Source organism: Strigops habroptila, chromosome 1 (assembly GCF_004027225.2).
Source record: "Strigops habroptila isolate Jane chromosome 1, bStrHab1.2.pri, whole genome shotgun sequence".
NCBI lineage: Eukaryota > Metazoa > Chordata > Aves > Psittaciformes > Psittacidae > Strigops > Strigops habroptila.
In genome coordinates this window covers 83645997-83665991 of record NC_044277.2, presented here as the reverse complement: position 1 = coordinate 83665991, position 19995 = coordinate 83645997, and the positions used below count along the sequence as shown (strand labels likewise).

Genomic DNA, 19995 nt, shown 5'->3' with positions numbered 1-19995 from the left:
CAAACAAGCTATAGCACGGTATCTCAGTCCTGCAGAACCTGCTTCCAAAGCAGGAGTATTTGAGACCTTTGCTTCCAGCTTGAAATTGATAAATCATTGGAAGTTAAAGCCATAAGTGGTGCTCGGGAGAAGAGATGATATTCAGTTATCTGGTATTTCTCAAGAAACTCAAAAAACCAAAAAAACAAAAACAAAAAAACCAAAACAAAAGAACAAAACCCACAAAAAAAAAAAAAAAAGGCAAAACTCAAAACCAAACATAAAAAAAAAAACCAAACCCAAACATACAACAACCCACAACCAAACAAAAAACCCCAGCCAAAACCAAAACAAAACACCCCCAAAGCCCAAACCAACCCCTCCCAAAGAAAACACAAACTTGAGGAGTGTTGCCTTAGATAAGCTGAAACTTTGGATGACTATACTGATGGAGACATCCTCCAAGAAGTAAACTGGGAAGAAATTAATTTTTCTCTTTTGTAACTAACAACTACTAGTATTTTGATATGAAAACAACTGTGGTTTAGTTTTAATAGGCCGCCTATCATATTTTTCCATTGTACTCAGATTAATATCTTAATGGTTTATTCTATACAGAGCTTCTTTAATTCTTCTAGAAGTAATCAAACATTGTTCTCTGCACTGAATGAAGAGAAAGTGGTTCTGTTCCTCCATTTGCTAGGCATAGACACAAATGGACATGCTCATCGGCCGAACTCAAGGTAATTGAAAGATTAAACATGTCTTTCTGACTAGCTTTAACCGCATACGGTAACTTCTTTAACAGTGCTATTAATCAAGCCTGAAACAAGACTTGTATTCTTGAGGCTTTCTGCAATAGGTCATGTATGTCACCATGATTACTTTATGTTCTGAATTGTCTGAGGGTTTTTGTTTTTAAGGTCTTCTCTGTAGAAATTGCAGGTTTTTGCTATATACAGTGTTCCTGGTTATACTTCTGTACTCAAATCTGATTTTTAGCAGTTTGTCTTAGGTATAGCCAACACATAATCTAGAGGATATGTAGGAAATTGCAGTTTTAAATATGAAATGGAAACAGTTCTTGGATTCCTCATGGCTGAAATGATATGGTTGAATTTAAAGTAACTTCAGGAATAATGGCGGCAAATCCAGCATTATGTTTTAGCTTTCCTTAGGACACTTGAACAAAGAGAAGAGTTTAGATTAACACTACTTATCACCAATTCATTTTAAACTGTGTTATTTGAGTACTTTCTTTTTATTTCCTCACATATTTTGAATGTAGGATATTATGTCTTGACCCTTGCATACTTTCAAAATCCTTGCTCTGATTTCCTGCATCATTCCAAAGTTTATACTTGCTGAATGAATCTTTTTGTTATGATTTTTTGAAGATAGAGTTTTAAAACTGACTTAAGCAACAGCAACAAATGGAAAACTAGTTGGCTGAAAGTTAATCATGGTCACTTTTTCTAAAAATATGACTCTTTGGCTTAGACTCTGTTAACTAAACTCTGGGGTCTGTGCTGATCTGTGAATCGGCACAGACAGAGACTGTCTCAAAACAGTCCCTGCATGGTGAGATCTTTCTTTGCTATTTAGTTACTAGCTTAAGATAATTTTTGAAACTTACGATTTAAGGTGTTTGAGTTTTCCAGAATTCCTTAGTTCTGGTGTTCTCCTTAACTTGCCTGATAGCTGTGGGTAATTACATTATAGTCTTCAATCAAGGACAGGTCAGATTTGAAATACAAATAAATGTCTATTTAAGACTAATTTCAGGAACCTTCAAACTGTGCTGTGACAATTTAGTATCTCACATAAGACTTGAGGAGAGATTTTACATCTGGGAAGACTTTTGTTAGCTTGAGGTTCTGTAGAGGATAAAGCTGTCTATAATCAAAGGACTGGGCATTCTGACTGTGAGAAACTTGCTTTATACTAAGTGTGAGAGCCACGTTGAATCTAACAACGTTTATTCTTATTTTTCTAGGGAATACAAGGAGAATATTAAAAAAGTTGATGAGGGTGTAAAAGAAATTGCTTCAATGATTGACAATTTCTATGGAAATGATGGGAAAACTGCATTTATTTTAACTTCTGACCATGGAATGACAGATTGGGGTGAGTCTTTTCAAATGTTGAGTCAGCTGAGTTTATGGGTGAGTATCTGGAGTGCAGTTAGAGCTCTGTCCCATTAGCAGCTTTGTTGCCCCTGCTTTGATTTGATATCCTAAGTGTTTCTTCTATGTGAAACCCATGCAAATTAGGAAATGCTTACTTGCTGCAGGGGCCTCCATCAGCCTGTGACAGCTGAGTTGCTATCTGGACAGAAAAAGGAAAATTAATAGGGTAAAGCTTAACCCCCTTTGTGGCTGCTAGTAGAGATAAAAAGACCTGAATACCACCTCTGTCAGAGCCTCCCTGCAGAAAACTAGCCCAAGCAGGAGAAGATTGCTGTTGGTAGCCGGTAACACAAAGTTGGTCTTGTTCCAGACCATGTGGGAGATACATTTTTTACTTTGGTGCACTGAATCACCTGGAAAAGATGGCAGATGTGTCCAGAAGCTGGTGAAAAAGTTGGGGAGGAGGGGACCCTGTTGATCTACACTGATTTTGTTCCATTACTGTAAATATAACTTGTTTTTTGTGGTGTGGAAAGAAAAGGTGACAGGGCATGCGTATGGAGGATATTTATTTATTTATCTATTTAATTATCATCTGCTCATTTGCAAAATAGTTTGTTTTGAATATTATTTACTGTTGAGCTGGCTGTCACTTGCAATAAAATTTTAGTTCTTTCAAGTAATACTTTAATACTTTTTTTATAAAGAAGGTGTGTATATGTATATTTTTAGAATATATATAATCATAGGAACCTCAGGAGCTAAAACCACCTACTCAAAGCAGGATTAGCTTTGGGATCAGACACAGTTGCTTGGGCTTAATCCAGCAGGGCCTTTAAAACCTCTAAGGATGGAGCCTATGCAACCCCTTTGGGCAAGCTGCTCTGCTGCTCAGCTGCCCTCATGGAGAGGAAAATGTTTCCTTTATCTGCAGTCTGAATCTCATTTGTTCTTATGCCTCTTCTCTCTCATCCTCCTACCATGCACTGCAGTGAGACCCCAGCTCCATCCTCTCAGACCCCCTTGCAGTGGGGTACAGGCAGGATGCTCTTATGTCCTCCCCAAAGCCATTTCTTCAGGCTGAACAAATCTCGATCCCTCAACCCCTCCTCACAGGACAAGCGCTTCTCTGACCAATTTGGGAGCCCCCCACTAAGATCATTCCAGATGGTTGATGTCTTTCTTGTACTGAGGGGGCCTAAAACTGGATCCACTGACTAGAGGTTATCTCACAGATACTGGGTAGAGGAGGATAATCTCTTTCCTGGACCATGCTGCTGTTAACACAGCCGAGGGTGCTGTTGGCCTTCCTCGCTGCCAGAGCGTGCTCCTGGGGTTTTCTCATTATGCACTGAGTCCTTTGAGGGAGGAATAAAAGGTGATAGGAGTAACTCTTCAGGCCTTGAGAACTGGTCTGTCATAGTTTTCTGTCATCTTTTTCTGTCGTTAAGAAAAAGCTTGATCTGCCAGAAGTGTTAATAACTTCAATGTCGACTTTAGTCAATCCAAGATCAAATGATGCTCAGGCCTATAGCCAGTGGGCAGAAGGCTAGTTCAGTAGCTTTTTATCTGAGCTTGGATCTACAGATCTGTAGATAGATATCTGTAGTGCAGCAACTGCTGCGTTCTTTCAGTCGTTATTTGGAGAATGGAACATGCACCAATTTTAAAACAAATATTAGAAGGGCAGGGAGGACCTGTTAAGGAAGAGAACATGTTCTGAACTTGACATAGAATCATAGAATCATAGAATCGTAAGGGTTGGAAAGGACCTTAAGATCATCTAGTTCCAACCCCCCTGCCATGGGCAGGGACACCTTGCCCTAAACCACGTGGCTCAAGGCTCTGTCCAACCTGGCCTTGAACACCGCCAGGGATGGAGCATCCACATGATCAAAGAAACTGGTTGTTGGCAGAGACCAGTAAAATCACTTGCTTTCTCAGTCTGACTCTGTGATCTTGCTTTAAGCTGATCTCAAATGGAACTGTTGTCTGAGATGGGTGGTCCCACACCCACCCTCACCTTGTCCACTTGTTCCTGCTACCATTCTGGCACAACTGCTACTCTATGGTATGTTGGAACAGAGAACAGAAAACTGACCAACAGTACCCTTTCTCTCCCTTTCCCTTGAAAAGGTTTGTTTGGAGGGTGCTGAGGGGTGGAACAGGGAATTAACCCAGCTGAAAATCAGGGGTTTGCCCCTTCTTATAATTCAGATCAGGCTAAAATCTGTTTTTTATAGTAGAGGGAGAGTGTATTCAGCTGCCTCTCTCAGCTATATCTGCCTTAAAGTATCTGTGGAGGCAGAGTCTCAGTAAAATGCTGATGGAGTTGGTGGGTTGGCTAAAATGAAAGATAGCCAAAAATTGCACTTTCCTTCTGCAATAGAAAGAAGTAACTGATGCCTGGAAGATGGAGGAGGCATGCTCTTCACCTGTTCTTTTCCCAAGCTCTGTGAAGAAGAGCAGTTATTGCTGCTTTTGAACCCAGAGTGCCTTTCACTGAGCATCGGAAATCTTATTCCCAGACCTGTGTGTTCATAAGCATGGGGCTGTTTAAAGAATGCAAAGATGGCTCTGCAGTTCTGCCATAATGATTGCCGTTCAGCCTCAATGCTACTCCCCATTTCATACCCAATTCTGTTTTGTGAAGGAAAAAAAAAAGGCAGATGTTATTTGTCCATCAGAATTATTAAAAATATATATACACACAGAGAGGGAATAGTGTGCTTCTATGCAAATACACGGAAAATGGATAAACTTGTAGACCATGCAGTGAATGACATAGAGTTTGTATAACAATGTCATCCCCTTCGATTCCGAGTTATCTCGCTGCTGTGGTACCTCACCCACTGAGTTCAATGACCAGTGTTTCTTTCAAGCTTGTGTGGCTTCTGCTTCAGTGCACCTGCTGTTGAGATGCCATAGTTCTAAAGCTTCCTCTTTTCGACGGCTGATAGGTTAATCATAATCTGGAGGGAATTAATTTCCCTGGGGAAGGAAGTCATGTTTTATCAATTTTTAAGGAGTGTGCTACCAGGCTTTAAAACCTTAAAAATGAAATTATATCGCTGGGGAAGGGATGATAGTTGCAATGCATATTGTGTCCTGATTTTGAAATGAAAGTCTAATCCTTATTTGGGGACCAGAGATCAGTTCTGTATGATTTTTTTGGGCATGTGCGTTATTTTACTCAAATCAACCATCCCTGGTTTCCATGGGATGCTCAGGAGAAGCACGTGGACATGTTTTGAGCAGGTAACTCTGCTACACCTTGAGGCTTTCAAATACTTTGGCTTTAGTTTCTGTATGTTAACAGTGGGGTTTTTAATACACAAATCTGTATCTTTATGGGCTTGGCTTAAGTGGTACCAATTTCCTAACTTGCAGCTTGAACTTAGCCTTTATTGTTAGTGGCAGAAAAATAAGCTATGAAGCTGTAATAGGTTGTCTGTAATAGGATTTTAGTATGTATAGTGTAACAAGAACTTAGTATATGTGTGCATATATATAGATTTTGTTTGGTTTTGCACCATGTGTCTTAAAGTTTTCATTTTTTTGGTTTGGTGTATCTTAGGAACCCATGGAGCTGGTCATCCCTCAGAAACTTTAACACCACTGATTGTTTGGGGTGCTGGGGTGAATTATCCACGGAAAGTCACATCCCAAAAATTTGAAGACAATTTTTTGAAAGGTAGGTAACATATAAAACTCAAGTGCAAGATTTTGGTGGAAAGGGAGGCGTTGAACTATTACACCTGTTGATCTTTACCAGTTTCTGTTCCATTACAATAAACATGACTCGTTTTGTGGGATGTGGGAAGAAAAGGTGACAGGGCATGCCTATGGAGGATACTGCAAAATTGGGTAGGTAATATCAGAGTCGGTTTTCTTTTCTAATGGTGGAATTGGAGACTTTCTCTCTTTGGGTGCAGAGGTACAGGAGGCTGTTATTCACACTCCTGAAACTTAGTTCCAGAGGAGACTTAATTCTTAGGAAGACTCCCAGAGGTTAAAAGCTATTTGTACAGAAACATGATAAGCTGACATGTCCTAAGACTCTTTTGTAGCTTCACAGTACAACCCTGGGGACTTTCAAAGGGCTGTCTGGTCTCACTTGCGTCCTTGTGGCTGTTGTGGAAATGTAAGCAGTCTTTCTCAATGAAAACCTGTTACTCTTCACTGTTATTTTCCCCTTAGTGTAATTCATTTTCCCAAAGCTAATATATGAAAGAAAAATGCTTAAAAGAGGTCTCTTGAAAGGCTCTTTGAATTTGCTTTTCCTGCTCCATATAAGTGCAGCTGAGACTGCGTGCAGGAGAGGAGAATGTTTTCAAGACTGCTGCATCACTGATGTATGCAGGTGTCCAACTTTTATTTGCAAATGCACACGCCAGTGGTCAAGTTCTTGAGTCTGTTGACAATCCTTCCTAATTTCTGAGTTAAAAGCTCATGGAAACAGCAGAATATTTCTAATGCTGACAAACTTGTTATGCTCTGTTCAGGGCAAGCAGGTTGTAGGCAGCTCAGTGGATTGTCTCACTTTTTATCATTGCCATCAAGGGTTGATACCCCCAAAGGTGATGCCAACGGGCAGGACTTTGTCCAGGTTGTTATGAAAAAATTAATATGCTCTTTGGTTGGCCGGAAAGACACAGTGCCTGCTCTGGGATGACAGCCTTCTCATCAGTCCTTCACCTGTGCTCTGCCTTCCTTTAGGCCTCTCTATGAAATCATCTTGGAAAGATTTGTGATGGCAGCCCTGTATCCTGTGGCAAAGTATAGTATTACCTATTTGGCTATTGGCTTGACCCTTCTTCAGAAAGAAAGAGAATATGGAGCTGTTCTCTGGCTCCTCAGTGCAGGCCCCACGGGGTGGCCTTTGGGGCACAAGTCCAGAGAAGCTTGTAAGTGAAGGCACAGCCTTCTTCAGCAGAAGGAGATGGGGTGGTTGTTTTCATCCGTAGACATCCTGTTCTGGAGGGGGCTCAGACTGCTCTGCCGCAGCTGAGGAAGCTCAGTATACCCCTTCATTGGTTTTGCTTCTATGAGGTTTTATGTGAGATTTTCTTTGATTAATGTATCGTCAGCCTCTGCCTCTTGAGCCAGCTCTCTGCTGTTTCCCCTGGACTGTTTGCATCTGAATGCCCAGCAGGCTGCAGTAAAAGCTGGGCAGGACAAAGAAAAGAAAATAAAACCTGTCAAATGGGTGGGAAGCTGTGCTGAGCACTGTACAGGAAACCTGGACAGTGAGCTGGAATTGTAAACTGGCATGCGCAGCACATATACCCACTCCTGGGAGTACAGCCCGCACTGGCCAGTCTGCAGATGTGTCCCGGTCCCATGGCTTCTGGTCCAAGGCAGATGTCTTCAACTCTGCCTTGTGGGAATATCTGAGTAGGGGAAGCAGAAATGTAAAAGCTTTTGATAAAGCTAGATATTCTCCTAGCAGTGCTATGGTTTTTTCCTACTTTAAGCACATTGTGTGCATGTAGACAGTTTTTCAACATTTTTCATGGGGGAAAATGTTATTTAAAGGAAAACAAACAATGCATTTATATAATGGAAATATGGGTGAGAGTCTATAGCTCTAGAAATATAAACCCATTTCCTTTTCTGGGAAGCAAAAGGAGGCAAACTTGTTTTCATTTTGTTGTGAGTTTAACGCAATTCATGATTAATGCTGATAATGCTTCCCCTGCGTTGCCATGGGAACTTGCTGTAACTGTATGTCTTGCTGCCTTTAAGGTACATGGCTGGGTTTTTGGTGCTCTTGGGACCAAACAGCAGTGGGCCTCTACTCAGACCCCTGAAGGTAGCATTGGTATGAACTAATTGCTGAAAATAAGTTTGGTACATGCAATACTACAAATGTGAATGTTGCCTGGCTTGAGCTGTTTTCAGCTGAAACAGCTTTGGGTCTGGCACAGATGGAGAAAGGGTAGTACGGTCTAGGAATTGGATGCCTGTTTGGAGAAAATAAATGAGGTCAAGACAGACCTTTAAGCAATGGTTTACAGGTATTTTTCACAAAGCCTGTTTCTGGTGCATTTAAACTTAGACTTCACATAAAGCCAAAGGATAGTTTTTGGCAACATGGCTGCACAGTCGCTGATTGAGTCCTGCTTCCATCTGTGATGTTTCTGCAGTGTCATTTCAGCAAGTGGAGTAGTGACTGGCCCATTTAGCTATCTGTGGGTGCTGAGGAAGGTGGCTGTGCCCCTGTTGCTAGCATTAAGTTTGCTTCCCAAGCTGAGGCTGGGTGCCCTGTCTTCACTTGAGATGTCTTTACTTGAGATTTGCTGTAGGGTGGGTGACTGACCGCATTTGAAGCACTGTATCAGTAAGTCTATTTCAGCCCCTATCATGTTTTCCTGTGTATTTGATTTGATTTTTTTTAAGCTTGAATAATAAAAAAGAAAGCAATGTGTCATCTTTTTTGGGTGTTTGGGGGGTTTTTTGCTGTTGTTTTTTTCCTTGCTCATATTATTGCTGCGGGTTGTTGTGAGGCAGCAAATTTAAACATTAGGAAGAGAAGATACGAAAAAACCCGAACCACTGATCCTTGCTAAACTCTGTTTTTAAATAACCCTCCCCTCCCAAAGAAAACAAGCAATTTCTTCTTTATTTCCTAAAAGGCTAATGGAGAGCAGGACAATACAGTTTTGAACCAGCTTTTTGTATGATGCACCACAGCTTTAGGGGCTTGTACACTTGGCTTTGTCTCTGCCTTCATTGTAGTTGTTCTGACTGCTAAATCATTGAACTTTTTCCCTTGAGCTCGCTCTTGGCTGGTATTGCTCATGGCAGACATGAAGTATGTTTGTACCACTCTGTACCAGTACATCTGGGACCTTGGGTTAACCTTTTTTAAAAACTACTGAAGAGACTTAACAGCCCTTCTCCTAAACCTGAGTTTGAATCTTCTAGTTGACACAGGAGGTAATACATCACTTTCTATACTGTGCTGAAAAAAATAAAAACCTTGGACTTTGTTCAGCTGATCTGGGTCACAATTGCAAGCAGCAATTTATCCTGATGGATAAAAGGAAATGTGAACTGAAATGAAAGCATTTTGTTGTTTCTGCCTGTTGAGTTCCATCTGTAACCCCTCTTGAGCTAGCATCCTAAAGCCAAATTACAATTTTCTTTAGTAACAACACTTTACAGAAAATGGCAACAAGACATAAAATGTCAACTGAATTACCCCTTTCAAATCTGTGTAGATTAGCTGTTCATGTGCTCTGTTATGTGTCTTGCAGAATGGAAACTGGAGAACTTGAAGAGGCTGGATGTCAATCAGGTATCAATGGAATTTCAATGAATGATCACACTGATGTAGCATTTCCCTGGAATGTGTTACTTAAAAGTTAAGAGTTGCAGGAACTGCACCCATACCAAACATAATATGAAGAAGTTTAAATAGCTTGTTAACACATGTGCAGCTATGTACAACTTCTCCTGAAGATGCATTATCACACCATTTATTAAGTCATCATATGCCATTGTAGAAAGAGTGCCGTACAAAATGCCAGGTACTTCTCAAACTCGGTGCCAATTACCCAAAAGTAACTTGAATAACATCTAACATTTTTTCAGAGTAGGATTTGGTTTTTCAAACCTTGAGAATTAACTTGTAATGCTTTCCCTATACTTTCTACTTTGAAAATGTTCTGGAGCTGAGCTTAAACCTCCTTGGTATCTCCTATGAAGGTGTCCAGCAAAACATAAAGTAGGCATGGTCTGATGACCATGATTCCCAAGTTTGTGAACATCTGTTGTATGCTTTCTGCTACACTTAAGTTATCCCTGTGTATGTTTGGTTTAGTTTTTCAGAGCTATCTATTTCAATGTCTGTATTTTGTCACTTTTTCCAGAAGTTGCTGTCATTCTGGAATCAAACCCAGTTCTTGTTATACTGTTAAATTTTGGGATTTTTTTCAGCAGGGTCTGTGATTATGGCCCAGCCACTTAGTAGTTTAGACAATTTGTACTGTAAAGGAAGAAAAAAGTGGATGACTTAACCCTTGATACTAAATCAGCCAAGCTTTTTTAAATCACGATGATAACACATATACGTGGATGCACCTGAAGCTTGTTTGCTTTTTAATTCCTATTAGCCTGTGAAATCCAATATATGAATAACAAACTCCAAACCTGCTCAAACAAGGGAAATTAACTTGAGCTAGAAGGTTGAAGCTGGGAACGTTCTGGATCAGCTGCTTTCAGCGAAGCCCTAGTACAAAATTAGAGATCAGTTTTCCTCTCAAGGTTGGCAGGAGTTATGGGAACGTTATTTTGAGACTGTATAGAAGAGTCTTGAGTGTTGCTTTGTTCTGGGTAATGGAGTCCTCAAAGGTAGAGCTTTTGTCCTATAGTACATGTGGGACTGGGTAAAAATAGCAAACTAGACTTCTGATTGCTATTACAGGTATATGTATATTGTCCTCTACAAATAATGGTTTGGAGTCTGCTTCTGCACAGTAGATCTGAAGCTGGAGCAGTGCCTGTGGTTTCAGAGTAGTTTGTTCAATTTATGTTGGAGAAACAAAGAATTTTCATGTATAGTTTTATATTAAAGGAAAATATAAACCTGGTGAGAGGCAGTGTTTATCATCACAAGTAAAAGTTATTAGTAACTTATTTTATGAGATGCCTGGGCATAAATTGAAGGGCCTTCTTGAGGGTTGACTGGACACAAATAAAAGTGCAGAATCCTTCTCTGAAGGGGAGAAGGTAAGTAGTTGGCATGGTGGAAACACAGGATGAGGAGTGCTGTGAAGAGCAGTATATTCAGTGTACTTACAGCTTAAAAACTGTAAATATGAAATTCTTTCTGTGGTATAAATAGTCATAAAAAGTGGTATGCCTCTCTGAGTGCCATGAAGGAGGTACTGAATTACTGTGAATAAGTACTGTGGGGCTTTATATTTGCTTTTTAAATTAAATGTATTTTTTTTTAAGCCTTATCAGTAGTGGAGCCTCACATTTTGAATCTAATCATGCAGTGATGACTACTAGAATCAAAAAAAAAAAAAAAAAAAAAAAAAGGTAAAGGAGAATTCTGTGTTATAGCTTCCAGTATTATACCGTTTACTTCTACAAAAGCAGATATGTTAAACTGAATTTATTAGCTCTGGAGGCTGGAATTATTTTTAAATGGGAATGCTTTTGTTTGCACAGGCTGATGTAGCACCGCTGATGGCTTCCCTTATTGGTGTGCCTTTTCCCCTGAATTCTGTGGTAAGTAGTATGTTTTTCCATATCGTAGAAATCTGCTCACCGTAGAGGAGGAGGTGCTTGGGACAAGACTTGAGGCATGTAAGGGAAGAAGATTGTAGATTTGGAAAAGTGCTGTAGGGTATGGAGGCTGCTTGTAGCTTAAGCCTTATGTGTATGTGTCTTCAGTTTAGAGTATAAAGTCAATCTTTTTATATATTGTATGTTACTTTCAATTGGAAAGGCAGCTGATCTTTTATAATCTGCAACTTTATACTCTCAAGCTACATAAAAGGTTTTTGTTACTTTGTTTTTTAGGGATGGTAAAAACGCAGTATGGTTTGAATAACACTTGATTTTGATCATGAAAACTGAGCCTGTAAACAAGCTGGTTCCTGCAATTTAATGTTTAATTATTTCTTGTTTAAACTAGTGTACTTTCTTCAGATGGTATCTTGTGCCTCTAATTTAGTGAACAGTGAGTGCCCTCACTGTGAGATGTTTTTTTCTTTGAATTCCTTTTGGATATTATTACACAGAGCAAAGGTTGTCTCATAAATATCTAATTCACAATTAGCATTACATTAGTATGCTTTCATGCTGCTTGTTTTGCATTTAAAGCACCTATTTATAGCACACTTTTTGAAATATTTCTTCTGGACACTGTCCCATATTCTGTCCCCCTGTCCTGCACTCATTGCTGCTCACGTGGGGAAAGCTGCCCAACATACGATAGCACAGCAGCTACTCGCTTTCCCATCACAAGTAATGGGTGAGTCAGGCCCAGGCAAGGCTTTGGATGGAAGACTTCTAGGTATTTTAAAAATCGCTTCTGATTAGAGGTTGGTGTTATATTTCTATATAGTATATAGCCTAATAACAACTGATGTTACTTACCTTTTTTGCATTCGTGTAGGAGCTGGGATATTATAAATAGTACCTGTGATGTTGAGAAATTATGTGAGAAGAGTATTTTCAAAGGAGTTACAGTAGTTATTTCAGCAGTAATTGGAAGTATTCTTACTGCTCATTTGGCCTGGATTTCAGAATTCAGCTACAGAGATTCCCGTTTCTTCTTTTTCTTTTTTTTTTTTTTTAATGTATATATGTATTTTTCTTCCCCAGGGAACTCTGCCTCTGGAATATTTGAACAATAGTGCTCATTTCAAAGCAGAGAGCATGTTTACCAACGCTGTTCAGATTGTTGAGCAATTTAAGGTAACTAAACATATGGCAAAGAAAAAATATTTCTTTGAATAATAGTTGTTGCTGTGTGTAAAATAATTATGCCAGAACACATGCTGTATATAGCATGCTGTAATTCAAAGGACTAAAATTGAGTGTGCATGCTGGGTGATATTGATTGACTAGCTGCGAGCCATATCTTAAGGAGTTTGAAAGATTTTAATAAAACCTTTTTTTTTTTAAGGACAGTGAGTAACTTTTTTTCTTGACTCTTAACATAAATGCTGATGTATATTGATGTTAATGTAAACCTACTTGCAGTATGTAGGTAGAATCTGAGTGCTGATACCTGAAAAGGGAAATAATGCCTTTGCAACAGGGGCTGGCAGGCAAAGCTCTAAGTCAGGATTAGTACACAAACAGATCAGAAAGGTAACAGGCACCTGTCTATTAAATAAATTAAATTAGTGGCCTAATTAACTTTTAGCTAATGCGGTCGTATCTGTTGTTTTGCTTTGCAAGTGTTCATCTGTGGCTTCTCTGTCTTGATTCATCTAGTATTGGATATTATTGTATTATGAGAACACATACATGGTCCAAACAAAAAAAGGTTCTTTTCCATAGATGGTAGAATACGAATCAGTCAAAAATCCAAAAATCACAGTTTTGGCAAGACATAGAAATGCTCTAAGGGGAAAAATATCCTTTCACAGGCAGGAAGCTGAGCCACACAAAAACTGTTGCCCTGTCAGGAACAGTGGAGCAGTGAAATAGCATGAGATCACCTGCAAGAGATTAGCACCTTCTGTCCCTTGAATGACAGGTTTCCAAATGTGTGGGTACAAGATTGCAGTGTCAGCAGCAGAGTTGCTTCCAAATCTATCCTGGAAAGCTGGCATGTAGCAGTGGAAATGGCTGGTGGGCCGGATGTGAAGTTGAAGCATACTGATATAGCCTTCATCAATGGAAGACCTCTGCTCTAAGCATTAAGGATGTGACTCCAGTCTTTTTCAGTTAAATTGGTGTCTTGGGGATTATTAAAATAAAATAAAATAAAAGGTTCTGGTCCTTCTTTTATTTAAGTTTCTTTTTATTCTCTCATTTTTGTAGTGCTAAATTATCTCTTGTTGGCTGGCTTGTTTCTAGCATTGTTTTGGAATGATGGTGTGTGAGTTTCCTTTGTGTTTCTCTGCTGAAGCAGAAGTAGCACACTGGCTTAGACATGCCAAGTGGGTTTTTACTTTTCCTGTGGCGGACTGACCTGACCACAGTTTGTAAGTCCTCAGAGAGGCTGTTGCCTTGAATAGATTAGGGTGAAATGTGCAGGTTACTACTTCAAGCTGCCAGCTTTTGGGAGCAGCGTGCTTAGAAAGTTCCTGTCTGCACTTTATGCTGACAGTCAGACACAAGTCAGGCTGCTGCAAGAGGCCTTAAAGATGTTTCGAAGGGCCTTGGGCAAAGTGGCTTTGATGGCATCAAAACCTTCTATTTTCATCCACGAACAGGTTAGTTGATCCAACAGCATTGCTTCAGCAATGGTGCCAGACAGTGTGTGAGTACACTGCAGCAAAAAGTAATACTGGTTTCACTGAGGGAGGCTATCACTGAAATCTGGTAACACGTCTAACCATATCTTCCCTTTACCCTGCAAACCGTAGAAGTCCTGTGAAAATCAGTGGCTGGGTAAAAAAAAAATACGCCACTAGGGTTTATTTTACCTACTACAAAGCAGATCTTGGTTTCCAAGAACTCAGAGGAGCTACATGTTGACGGTGTGATTTAATTCCTTTTCCAAAGTCTTAGAACTCTTCTGTATTTTTTTTAGTTTAATTCCTGATGGAATGTTAAGTCTTGTTGCAACTTGCATATAATGGTTTAATACTTTTTTTTTATGCAGGTTAAGATGAGTCAGAAAAAGGAAACTACACTGTCATTTCTGTTCACACCATTCAAGTAAGTGTCTGTAAAAACTATATATATTTTAGTTGATTGTTTATCTTATAATTTTGTTATTTCAGTGAGATGCAACAACAGAAAATGAGTCTCTTCAGTCTTTTTTTGAATGATAGTGCTTATCTGGCTATGAAACTGTGCACTAGAACTTTATGTAATTAACTTCTATTTAAAAATTCTGGTTAGAAGTAGATTTTTTTTTTTTTTTTAATGTATTCCTAATATTTAGTTTTCCAGTAAGGGTTATTTGCCTAAGCTTTTTCACAATATAGCTATATACACACTATATACACTGCACAATAATTTTCACTGAGGTTTTTTTTGTTTGTTTTTGCTATGTGCTTTTAGCATTTCTTGGGAGATGTAAGTCCCCATAGGGTCAGGAAATACAATCTGTTCTTGGGGTTTTTTATGTATTTATATATATAAATTTTAAATAAGAGTGGTTTTCCCTGTAATATAAGTTCTAATGAAAACCAACCAGAAAACAAGCTCAAAATTGTTAGAATTTATGCTGCCTAGTGTTAGTGTTTCCAGGGCTGTGAAGGAGTCTCTGCAGTGATTTGTGTATCCACAAGCTCTGTGTTCTAGTGTATGGAGCAATTACTGACCTGCTCACCCTTCAGTCTTATCCAATTAAAGCTGCTTTTTCCTTTTCCCTCTAAAGGTTTTTGAAAGCTTTGCTCTGAGTGCATGTGATATGGTTCGATTCTGCTTTCAGTTTGTGGAGTGCTCCAAAAATGCTTTGTCACTGAGAGCAGCTGTTATCCTTTGGGAAATAAAACTGATGTTAATTAAGATCTTTAAATCATAGCAGTAAAAAATACTTGAATCTCTTCCTGTGAAGTACGTTTAGTTGCTAAAAAAGATTGCTGCCTTTCTGAACAGAGATTCACTGTGTTATACTTCTAGCTTCTTCAAAGCGAACAGTTCAAGACAGTCTCTGAGACACAAGCAGAGTCAATCTTGGGCACATAATGAATGTTTTAGATCAAATTCTGATTAAGAATGACAGGTGAATTGTCAAAGAATTTACTGATTATTGAACAAAAATGCTGTATGGAAAGGATGGCCAGTCATCTGTGGTTCTTGGGGAAGACCATTAATTTGATTTCACAGCTTTTGTTTGAATTCTACCTTTCCCAAGAAATAAAACTGATTCTGTAAAATAAGATGTGTTTTTCTTAGTTCCTTTAAAGATAAATTTAACATTAAGTATTATTGATTGCCTTATGGACTGCTTTCTTTTTTTTTTTTTTTTTTTTTTTTTTTTTTTGGGATATGTTAGATTGTTTTAAGTGGAAATACCTGAGACATTTATCATTTTGAAAATATGACTAAAACTTACTATGAACATGTTGCTACTTTGGTATGATGCATTGCAAAAATAAATTTATTTTACTTTCTTTAGGTATTCTTAGAATTTTTCTGTATCAGAATTTGGGTTAATGGTCCTCCCAGAAAGGGTTTTTATATGAGACCAAAATAATTCCCTGGATGTGTGAATTACCTTACAAAAGGTGCTTGTGCTTGCATGTTGTATGGATAAAGACTTTCTTTGGTTTCTCAAGATGATGTTTGTTATCTTCACTGTAGAAAAACAGATTGTCAGACATTAATGCAAATGCTTATCCACAGTGTGTGCGTGTGTGAATTTAGCTGGATTCTAGTGTCTAATTCATCTTCACAACTTTCCTTGACTTTCAAAACTTGTCCCATGTCTGGGAAGCTACCAAAGGCATTGTCCAATTACTAATAGTTGGGATAAAGTGGTTGAACACCAATTTATTTTTAAGCAAACAAGTAACTTCCTAATGCTCCAGCTTGCAGGAGCTGAAGGAAAACCTGAGGTAGTTTTAGACATGACCTGTTTACAGATCTGTCCCCTCCTTCGCATGGAGGTGACTGGCCATGTGAGCAGTGAACACAAGCCTGCGCTTCAGCTGCAGGTCATGATATGAGTCATCAACCCTCATCACTTCTTCAAACAAGTTTTGCTTGAATGAGGGTGAAATACTGAGAGAAAGGCATGTATCCCCTTTTTGCTGGCTTCACTGTGACGCTGGGTTGGGGTATTCTTTGTGGTAGATAAAAAGATATGGAAGGGTACAGTTACTCTGCCTGTTTCAGGAGAAATTAAAAAGGCAAAGCTTGCGATAGCTTACTTCTGTGTCTGGAGCAAGAGATTTCTTGGTATACTGTGCTGTATTTCAGAATGATCGGTAATAGTATGGAGATTGCATTTCTGCACAGCTATATGCTATTTGGACTTGGCAGCCTAGGTTTAATGGCAGGTTTGCCCCTGATTTGTGTTACTCTGCGGCTGGCTTTGTCCACTGCTGCAGCTGAGCACAGTTCTGTGCTGTGTTTCTGCTAGGCACTGTTCATTCAGACATGAATAGCTTCTTCCACCATTGTTCATCGATTTCAGTTGTTGTACAAAGGAGCTATATCCTTTATTAATCCTTCTGGTGCCTGAAATCTGTCACTCGAAGCTCAGAAAGTGTGTGCTCCAGCATAATGCTGTATTCCTTCCTAGTTTATTGGAGGTTAGTGAAGCATAATTCTTCTCTGAAGTGCTTTGGGACCATCAAGTTAAATAGAAATTAAAAATGTAAATATTTTTTAAAATATTATACATTGTATGTACATTCAGCATCTTGATAACCTGAAAATGAACAAAGATATCTCTAAGAACTGCTTTTATTTAAATTATTTAAACGGTGTCATTGAATAAAGTCTGTATAACAGAAATACATACAAATAGATGTGAGTTTCAGAAGAAATCTGAATCTAAACTTTTAGATTGAAACATTCTGGTTTCAGAGAATTTGATAAAATTACTGTTGAAAATGTATTTACCAGGGGATAGGGGGGGAGAATATGTTCACAAATAATGTGTTCTGTAGAAAGTGCAACTTAACAAAAACCTCTAGTTCATTTTTCAGTCAGAAATAACATTAAAAAGTTGGTTTTAATATTCTGAGGGGGAAATCCTGCTTCTGGGCTTGAATTCTTGAATTTTACGTGTTTTATTACCAAGTGACTAGAAAACTGTTCATGACCTTCAGATGCAATGACTTAAAAACTAGTGTTTGAGTTGCATGTTGAATATATTGCACCAAAATCATTAAACTAGTTCATATATACATATATCTATATATACGCAGCCTATTTTTACTCCTTCTTTACACAGTGTTGGCTACAGATGAAGTATCTCAAATTGATACAAGGCTCTGATTTCCGCAGGGAATCTCATCCCTCGTGGAAGTGTGGTTGGCACATTGGACAGGGAATGAAGGAGGCCATGTGCCCCTTCCTACTTGGATCTAAATTGCGTCTCTCTCTGAAATCCATCTGTCAAGTGGGTAATGATGAGGAGGAAGATGGAGCTGATCATTGTGTTCTGTGATAGAAACTTTAATAGTGTCTACCTGACCAGGTTTGAGGCAGGTTAGAATTTGGATAGCTGTATATATTAAGATGTGTCTGGCTGCCACTGATGCCAATTTAATTTTTGTCAAAGTAGCTTCATCAAGGAACAGATCTGTGTAAAAGTGTATCTTGAGGCTACTTGTGAAACTGTTGAGAATACATGGCAGAAAGCTCAGCTGCAAGTGTCTGCACAGCTGGCCTTGCAGAATCGGCAACCTGCTTCCAGGAGAGAGAATGTGCAGGATCAGAACAGTGTCCCTTGCTGACACTGAATATACGTGTTTAGAATGCTTGTCTGCGGTTCAGTTGGATACCTGAATGGATTTACTGTCTGAAATTAGTTTCCTTCCCACTTCCTTCCACTCCCTACCTTTTTTTCCATCAGCTGTGAAAGACATGTTTTCAAAACTGGTTTGCTTAGCAAAATCAGAGGCTTTTCTTATCAGGATTCTGAGACATAGGCACAATACTTTGACATTGATACGTAAGAAAAGCACCAAAATATGGCAGATGCTTTGAAGGAAGTGTGGACAAATCTGAAGATTGCTGACATAGGCAAACTGATGTCCAGGATAGCGAACTATCTTACTAGCTTTCTGACCATTTGATATACCTTAAGGCAACTGCTGAGCTGGCACAGTTCAAAGAGGAGTGTGCCAAGGGGCCAGATGCTACTGTTGCAAAAGCATTCCCAAAGCTGGCATCTCTGGGCTGTGAAAGTAATCCTATGAGGAGTAGCAGGAGGATGGTGTAGTGAGGTGAGTAGGTGGGACATCAGTGTTTGACTAAAATACTCTTAACCAATTAATGCAATTTGATTATCCCAACAGGTTAGAGAGATTTCATATATTAAATTACACAAAAGCACAGGAGTCCTTTTTTGTATGCCTGGTGTATGCAGTGCTTTCAGGGAAGATTGTGCTTCCAGCTGTTCAGGTTCTGGTGCCTCACAGTAAGATGGGAAGATCAGTAGTTTAAGCGCCACCATGTACAAAAAAACCCAAGAGATAAGCAGCCAGATTTATAATCAGTGCTTGCTTTCCACTAGCTGTGTTTTTTTGTTGAATGTCTTGAAGTTAACATCAGTAAGGGTTTGGGGGGGGTTTTAGCAGGAAACCGCTTAAGTATCTTATTTAAAGTCAAGCTTGTATTTTCTCATATATGAAAAATCCCACACCATCTTGATGCTGCATTTTTAAAGTAACTTAACTGTTTGAATACTACATTTTAATCATGACAAATGCTTACTTCTGTGTGTATAATCAAGTTAGAACTTGCATAGTGATATAGAAAGTCACTGTATTTTTAATGTGCAGTGTGCACCTATTAAATAAAAATATGCCTCTCCCTTGCCATACAAAAATGTAACTCTTTCTCTTTCCTCTACCCTCCAATATGAATTGAAATATAACTCTCTCCAACATTTGCATGGATTTGTTGCAAGGAAGTATCAATCATGTATTTGTCATGGTCATAGAAAGGAAAATAGCTCTTTCATAACATAGAGTGTCTTTGAAGATGTACAGCAACTTCAAAGAAATGCCATAGTCACAAATACCTCTCTTCCTTTCTCTGATAGCTGGACATACAGCACTACATTGCTCTCTCTGTCTGATGGCCTTTCAAAACAAATAATAGATATTTCCACAAAATTAATATTTGGAGCAAAGTAAAGAAAGTGATTTCTCTTCCACCGTTAAGTGGGGCAGGGTTCCTTAAGATGTCGGTAAACATAGTACATCCTTTGAAGCATCCTGGTCTTGCTTTGTTTAAATCAATGGTATTTATTTAAAGAAATGGTAGTATATGAGAGATTTGTGATATATGTGATAATACATTGCAAGAGCAAACATTAAGGAGTTAATGTCAGGACGCTACTGCAGTAGGGAAGGGTATTTCTAACAGCGACTACTCTCCCTGTCTGTTTATCTGAATACTTCGTGGCTCCAGGGGAACTTTGGTTTAGCAGAGGCACAGATCTATCTGGGAAGGCATTTCAGCCCCTTTATCCTGTGGTCAACAATAAGGGATGGCACTTCTGACAATTTCTAGTGAACCGTGGAAAGGCTTTTTCCTTTCTCGACTTTGTCCCCAC

The 19995-nt window shown here is 39.0% G+C and overlaps 1 protein-coding gene across 3 annotated transcripts in view; it reads left to right on the top strand.

Annotated features, from left to right (window-relative positions):
* PIGN (phosphatidylinositol glycan anchor biosynthesis class N) overlaps window positions 1-19995 on the top strand; it is a 97286-nt gene that overhangs the window by 28149 nt on the left and 49142 nt on the right. For all 3 annotated transcript variants that reach the window (XM_030480844.1, XM_030480851.1, XM_030480836.1), the window contains 7 exons: window positions 598-722; window positions 1976-2106; window positions 5686-5802; window positions 9371-9411; window positions 11292-11351; window positions 12453-12545; window positions 14410-14465. In XM_030480844.1, coding sequence (XP_030336704.1) covers window positions 598-722; window positions 1976-2106; window positions 5686-5802; window positions 9371-9411; window positions 11292-11351; window positions 12453-12545; window positions 14410-14465 — 623 coding nt within the window. The remainder of the gene's footprint in view (window positions 1-597; window positions 723-1975; window positions 2107-5685; window positions 5803-9370; window positions 9412-11291; window positions 11352-12452; window positions 12546-14409; window positions 14466-19995) is intronic.